This window comes from Uloborus diversus, chromosome 9 (genome assembly GCF_026930045.1).
Source record: "Uloborus diversus isolate 005 chromosome 9, Udiv.v.3.1, whole genome shotgun sequence".
Lineage (NCBI taxonomy): Eukaryota > Metazoa > Arthropoda > Arachnida > Araneae > Uloboridae > Uloborus > Uloborus diversus.
In genome coordinates this window covers 52,737,733-52,745,830 of record NC_072739.1, presented here as the reverse complement: position 1 = coordinate 52,745,830, position 8,098 = coordinate 52,737,733, and the positions used below count along the sequence as shown (strand labels likewise).

The following is an 8,098-nucleotide window of genomic DNA, read 5'->3' as shown; positions in this document are numbered from 1 at the left end:
CAGCAGTCACAATCGACGACAAAAAACGTTCTATAACTCAACCCCCGTTTGAGCTATTGACACCAAAATTAAATCAGCACCTGCTCCTGTTAAGGGCAACATATGGACCAAATTTTGTTTGATTTCGCCAGTTACTTCCTGAGGAATAGCAAGCACGCGTATCTCAAAAAACGTCCCATTGCTCCACCCCCCTTTGAGGAATTCGCGCCAAAAACCAATGGGCACAAGTTCATATAGGGGCACATATGTGTACCAAATTTCGTTCAATTTCATGCGGTAGTTTTTGCTGTAGAGCGGCCACAAAAAACTGGTCACACACAGACGTGACACACACACACACATACACACACACATACATACACACACACATACATACATACACACACACAGACAGACAGACATTTTCCAAAAATAGTCGAAATGGACTCAGCACACCTCAAAACGTTCGAATCCGTCAAAATTCGAAATTCGAAAATTTGCACGAATCCAATACTTTCTTCTATGTATTAGATATAGAAGAAAGTAAAAAGAAAAAAAAAAACACATATACATCTTAAGTGTTTAACTTTTTGCAACATAAATTGCACCAATTTAAAAGACCAATAGTGATGCTATATCTTAAACCAAGAGTTTAGATTTCAATTGTGTACTATGTTGGGTAAATTCTCCACCCTTTTTACATGCTTTTCTTTAACTTCACTCGTTGTACGTAACTTTTTATTTTCGCTTTTTCCTAAAGTTTGGAGTGCTGGAAACATGTTTACATACATGTATATACTGAAAAAAAATTGTTTGTTTGTTTGTTTGTTTGCTTGTTTGTTTGTTTGTCTGTCTGTATGACCGGATTTTTTCAAATCTTGCAACTTTGATTAAACCAACTTCCAGATGTCCTAGGGTACTATTTTTTTTTTAAAACACTCGTCATGGATGACAATACAAGGTTCCATCATGAGTTTTGGACCCGGATAACCAGGTCGATGATGACGGACCGGTATACTCGCGGGTTACATGCTCTTCTTTAACTTCACTCGTTGTACGTAAATTTTTAATTTCGCTTTTTCCTTCAGTTTGGAGTACTGGAAACATGTTTACATGCATGTATATGCTGAAAAAAAATTGTTTGTCTGTTTGTTTGTTTGACCAGATTTTTTCCTATCTTGCAACTTTTTTTAAACCAACTTTCAGATATCTTAGGGTGATAATTTTTTTAAAAAAATATTCATCTTAGATGACAATACAAGGTTCCATCATGATTTTTGGACCTGGACATCCAATTCGATGATGACGGGCAGGTATATTCGCGGGTCAAAAAAAAAAAAAAAAAACATATGTAACTAAAATTAAAAAGTCTTCTTACAGACACTCTAAACCGCCAAAAAAAGTGACTAACAACGAAAAGAGAAACAGCAACACAGCGCAAAAGAAGGTTGGAAAAGGCTCGTGTGAAATATACAGCTAAGAAGCTTAATAATAATGAAGATGTTCAACCCAAGTGACAGAACGGGAACGTTTTTGACCACGTCGTTTAAAAGAAACCGCCTGCAGAACGTAAAGTTTGCTTAGCAGCAAACAGGTTGAAAAATTCACAATCTCGCTCAATCGAGATTTCTGAAGAACGCAAAGCTCGCCAAGAATCAGATCGTCAAAGTAATTCTCAACGTGAAGCAAATGAATCCGATCAAAAACATAAAGCTCGCTTTGTGATTGAGCAAGCTATACGTCGAGCTACTAATCCTTTCAAACGACGGACCATTGAAAATAACCCCTGTTTTGCCTTATCTTTGATGAATTGAGTTTCAGTTTAAGTAAGTTTGTTTCTATTCTTGGTAGTGTGAACTTGAAATATCTTTAAGTTGTCGTTAACCCCACTAAGTACTTTACAGCAATCTCTACTTGTTTCTTGTGTTCTTTTTTTCAAAATCAATTGAAAAGTCAAGCTTGCTACACTTTTTTGCTGTTATTATTATTACATGATTTTCTTTAACTTCACTCGTTGTACGTAACTTTATAATTTCGCTTTTTAATTCAGTTTGGAGTGAGGGAAACATGTTTACATGCATGTATATACTGAACAAAATTGTTTGTCTATATGACCGGATTTTTTCAAATCTTGCAACTTTGATTAAACCAACTTCCAGATGTCCTAGGGTGCTATTTTTTTAAACACTCGTCTTAAATGACAATAGAAGGTTTCATCATGACTTTTGGAACCGGACATCCAGGTCGATGATGACGGACCGGTATATTCGGGTGGTTACATGCTTTGCTTTAACTTCACTCGTTGTACGTATTTTTTTAATTTCACTTTTTCCTTCAGTTTGGAATGCTGGAAACATGTTTGCATGCATATACTGAGAAAAAAAATGTTAGCCTGTTTTTTTTTTGTTTTTTTTTTGTCTTTATAACCGGGTTTTTTTCAAATCTTGCAACTTTGAATAAACCAACTTCCAGATGTCCTAGTGTGCTATTTTTTTAAACTCTCGTCTTTGATGACAATACAAGGTTCCATCATGATTTTGGACCTGGACATCCAGGTCGATGATGACGGACCGGTGGTCAAAAAAAAAAAAAAAAAAAATATATATATATATATATATATATATATATATATATATATATATAACTAAATTAACTATTTTGTAACAATAAGCAGCACGAAAATTTTTTTTCTTTAAATTCATTTTATTTTTTTTAATACAGTTTTTAATTTATGAAACCATATTTATTTTTAAAAATAAAAATAATTTTGAATTTTTATCAAATCTTACAATTTTGATTAAACCAACTTCCAGATGTCCCAGGGTGCTATTAATTTTTAAACTTGATGCATGATGCAACCTTGTATGGACTTGGACATCTAGGTCGATGATGACGGACCGGTACATTCGGGGGCTAAAAAAAAATATATAAAAAAAAACGAAATATATAACTAAAATTTAAAAACATTTCTTACAGACACTCTAAACCACCAAAAAGAAGTGACTAACAATGAAAAAAGAAACAGCAACGCAGCGCAAAAGAAGGTTGGAAAAGGCTCGTGACAAATATGCAGCTAAGAAGCTTAACGAAGATGTTCAATCCAAACGAAGAAAATTAGTGACAGAAAGGGAACGTTCTTCACAACGTCGTTTAAACGAAACCCCTTCAGAACGTAAAGTTCGCTTAGCAGCAAATAGGTTGAAAAATTCACAATCTCGCTCAATCGAGATTTCTGAAGAACGTAAAGCTCGCCAAGAAAGAGATCGGCAAAGAAATTCTGAACGTCGAGCAAATGAATCCAAACAGAAACGTAAAGCTCGCTCTGGCGATTGAGCAGCAGCGGAGTTCTAAACGTCGAGCTGAAGAATCTGAAGAACAACATGAAACTCGCTTAGCGATTGAGCAGCAGCGGAGTTCTAAACGTCGAGCTGAAGAATCTGAAGAGCAACATGAACACTCGCTTAGCGATTGAGCAGCAGCGGAGTTCTAAACGTCGAGCTGAAGAATCTAAAGAACAACACGAAGCTCGCTTGGCGATTCAACAGCAACGGAGTTCTAAATGTCGAGCTGAAGAATCTAAAGAACAACACGAAGCTCGCTTGGCGATTCAACGGCAACGGAGTTCTAAACGTCGAGCTGAAGAATCTGAAGAACAACATGAAGCTCGCTTAGCGATTGAACAGCAGCGGAGTTCTGAACGTCGAGCTGAAGAATCTAAAGAACAACACGAAGCTCGCTTGGCGATTCAACAGCAACGGAGTTCCAAATGTCGATCAGAAGAATCTAAAGAACAACACGAAGCTCGCTTGGCGATTCAACAGCAACGGAGTTCTAAACGTCGAGCTGAAGAATCTGAAGAACAACATGAAGCTCGCTTAGCGATTGAACAGCAGCGGAGTTCTGAACGTCGAGCTGAAGAATCTAAAGAACAACACGAAGCTCGCTTGGCAATTCAACAGCAGGCGAAGTTCTCAGCGTCAAATGATCAAAGTTCTAGAAAATGATGCTCGTTTAGCATATATCCGTCAGCATGTTTCTCAACTTCGTATTGTAGAACGAGAAAGTGAAACGCTTAAAGAACGTACACTTCGCTTGGCGAATGAACGCTTTCGAATTTGCCAACATCGTTACAACGAAAGTCTTGAAGAACATACAATACGTTTAACCAAACAACAACAATACCGTCAACATATTAATGCTGATATTACTACTTTTGAAAAAGAGATAAACTCATTTTGTGACAATGTATGTCAAATTTGTTCTAAAAGGTGCTATCCAAACCAGGTTCTAAAGTTTAAATTACCATCTCCAAAACCTGAATTTCTTCCCGATGAATTGATCGAAAAAGACCAGTTAGTGCTGTGTCATCGTTGCAAGAACCATATTATAAGTCGTAAAACGACCTCACCACCAAAGGCTTACTGGAATAATCTTTATCCCGGAGAAGTGCCGAATGTTTTGCAAGAGCTCACGCAATCTGAGCAACGACTACTGTCTCGTATAATACCATTCATCAAGATCATTAAATTCAGCGGTTTATACGGCCAGTATGGTTTCAAAGGTCAAGCTATTCTTTTTGCACAAGACATCTTTGAAATTAGTGAGAAATTGCCACGTATGCTTCCCAGATCTCCAGATGATGCAGGAATCATCGTAATAACCGAGAGGCTTGAAAACTTAGACATCACACGGGAGTTTTCAATTTCTCGCGATCGAGTTTACGCTGCTCTGCAATGGCTTATCCGAAATAACCCATTATACTGTGACGTTGAAATTGATTATAACGTCGAACTTGATAATAGCGCGTTAGTTAGAGTGGCAGATGAAGTCATAGAAGCTGTCCACGTCGAGAATGAACAACCTACAGCATATGTTCAGTTGAACGATAATTCTTCAATTTTAAGAGCATCATGGAATCAAGCTAATGAAATAATATTCAAAAATTTTCCAGGAATTCAGTGCTGTGCTATGGTTTTGGCCAACATCACAAAGGCCCCTATAATCTCCCCTCATTTGTGGACAAAAAATATTTTAGATATGAACATGATTGAAGGCGACAACTTGCACAAAACAGTTCGCATTCTTACTGGACAAGGACACGAAGAAGCATTCGAAATAGTAAATGGTTTTTTATTGGTTAAAAATTTTAATGTCATCAAACACGGTGTAACCATTTTTGGCAGAAATTTTACATTGGAATACAACGATGAGCCACGTTTGTATGGAGTTCTCAATGATGCAGCGAACGAAGGGAATATTGGTTATACTTTACATGAAGCACTGTCAGAACTATTCCAAAATTATACAGCGGGTATTTTAATTTCATCGGGAAAGTCGTATGGTGTCATGTACTACAACAATATGTACACTTTACAGATTCGCATTCATGTGGACCAAAAGGTGCAAGTGCCAGAGATGAATCAGGAAGAGCATGTGTGATTCAGTCACGTACACTACAAGAACTTGTACGTATTTGCAAAAGAGCGACTGGATCTCGTAACGTGCAATTTACAATTGACTATATCAAAGTAATTTTTGATGAATCAGTAGAAAATCAAAATATTTTGGCTGAAGAAGCAAATCATCCACAATTGCACAACTCCATTCAACCTCAAACTCAAGTACCTTCCTGTCCACTGGTGCTTCAAACATCTGTAATGGCACCGATAGACTGTGCTCAACCAGATGTTGAAGATGAACTCGAGTTGAACGAAAATATCAATGAAATCAGAAGAAAGACTCGTGATAACATTGTTAATATCGGACATGAAATGAAAGCTGAAGAGTTAGCTTGGTTTTTCTTGTTTCCGTACGGCATAAATGGCTTTAAAACATCAAGAGCAGTCAGTATCACTGCATTAGATTACTTTCAAAGCCGAATTCTAGGCAATGATTTACGATTTCAACGCAATGATTATCTCTTTTATGCTTTATCGATGTTCGAATATGAACGAGTTAAATCTACCATATCTGCTTGTACTAAAAAAATTCATGGACAAGATGGCATGATCGAAGACGTTCATTTGTATTTAAGAAATTTGAGAGGTTCTGCAGCCTATTGGAGAGGGGCTTTAAATGAACTCGTAGCCCAGATTAAATGTCTGGGGCCACCAACTTACTTTGTCACCTTCAGCTGTAATGATTTGCATTGGACTGACATGAAAAAGGCGTTGTTGATTGTCGACGATCGCTCCGACGAAGATCCAAATGACTTGGACATTATATCGACACAGCGCCTTACAGAACAATATCCAGTGATTGTTAGTCGTCATTTTATGGTCAGAGTAAATGCTCTCATGAAGTTAATCCTCCGCAACAATAAAATCCTGGGTGGCAAAGTAAATGACTTCTGGTGGCGCGTTGAGTTCCAAAATCGTGGCAGTCCCCATCTGCACATGATTATTTGGATTGAAAATCATCCTTCGTTCGAAACACCTGAAGGAATCCTAAAACTTGACGAAGTTCTGACCTGTGAATTACCCCCCGTTGACGATGAACTTTATGAGATCGTCAAAAAGTGCCAAATACATCATCATACGCATACGTGTGAGAAAAATAACTCTGATACCTGCCGATTCAACTTTCCCAGAAAAGTTTGCACTGAAACACGCATCATCGCTCATACATCAGATGAGTTCATTCGTAACGGTGGAAGAATTTGCCTCTTGAAACGCCGACCCAAAGAGAGTTATGTGAATAACTATAATAAGTCACTTCTTTTGATATGGAAGGGCAACATGGATATTCAACCATGTGGCTCCAATGAATCTATAGCATATTACGTCGCTAAGTACATATCCAAGTCCGAACCCACACAGTTAAATTCCAGCATTGCACAGGCGATTCAACAAATCCGCCGAGATGAGACAAATATTTCTCGCAAACTTTTCAAAATATGTATGCGTCTAATGAGTGAGCGACAAGTTTCGGCATGCGAGTGTGTTTTTAGACTCTGCCATTTAAATTTACGAGACAGTTCAAGACAATGTGTTTTCCTCAACACCAGAAAACCCGAGCAAAGATACAGAGTATTAAAATTCAACGAAGCGGGAGATAACACCGGACTGTGCGCAAACATCTTTGATAGATACGAAAAAAGACCTCTGGAGCATCAAAATTTCAACTTTGCGAACATGACCTTGATGGAATTCGCCATGAAATTTAAACCATATTACGCGAAACCACAAAGCAAAGAATTTGTTGAGGAGAGTATTGACATTGACGTTTATAATGATAATGTTCCCCATAAGAGAAAAAAAAAAGAATTGATTACTTTGATGGACAATTGTAAAATAGAAATAAGAAATGTAACTGCTGTTGTAAGAGTTCCATACTTCGTTGCCTCCACTGATCCGGAGAATTTTTACTATAGTCTTCTTCTGCAATACATGCCCTACCGCTCGGAGCAAGAACTACTTGAAGGATTTAATTCTTCAAAAGAAGCCTTTCTTGCTCGAGAAGAGGCTTTAAAAAGAAACAGCGAGCAAATGGAAGAATATCGAGAACGAGATAGACAACTGGAGAATGCCTTTAACCAAGCTCACGCATTCGAAATACTCGATGCAGAACCGCTTGAATTGCAGGAAGACGTTGACGAAGAAGTTTTGGAACAACAAATAATGGACGACATTCAATTTCAAAATGCAGTCCAAGCAATGAACTTGCGTCAAAAAGACATATTCAAGTACATTACATCAAGTATTCAAGACCAATTGGGTGGCAGCCAACACCGAGAAAGACTTTTCATCACTGGCCAAGCTGGCACTGGAAAAACATTTCTTTTCAATCTACTGAAAAATCAAGTCAACCGATGTTACGCCAAGCCAGTAGTCAAAGTATGTGCTTTAACAGGTGTAGCTGCACGATTGGTTGGAGGATCCACATTACACAACTCGTTGAAATTACCAGTTCAAAAAGATGGTCGTATTGTGGAAATGCCTTTACTAACTGGAATATTTCTCCAAACTATGCGTCGACTTTGGACAGACATTGAATTCTTCTTCATTGATGAAATATCCATGGTACCGTACGAGATGCTATGCATGATTGACTCGCGTTTGAGGCAATTAAAGAACACTGACAATTTTTTTGGAGGCCTTAACATTCTAGTATTTGGTGA

At 37.7% G+C, this 8,098-nt stretch overlaps 1 protein-coding gene across 1 annotated transcript in view; it reads left to right on the top strand.

Annotated features, from left to right (window-relative positions):
- Window positions 1–5,915: 5,915 nt before the first annotated feature.
- Window positions 5,916–8,098, top strand: part of LOC129230212 (uncharacterized) — a 3,398-nt gene continuing 1,215 nt past the window's right edge. The window contains exon 1 of the mRNA XM_054864614.1: window positions 5,916–7,814. Coding sequence (XP_054720589.1) covers window positions 5,916–7,814 — 1,899 coding nt within the window. The remainder of the gene's footprint in view (window positions 7,815–8,098) is intronic.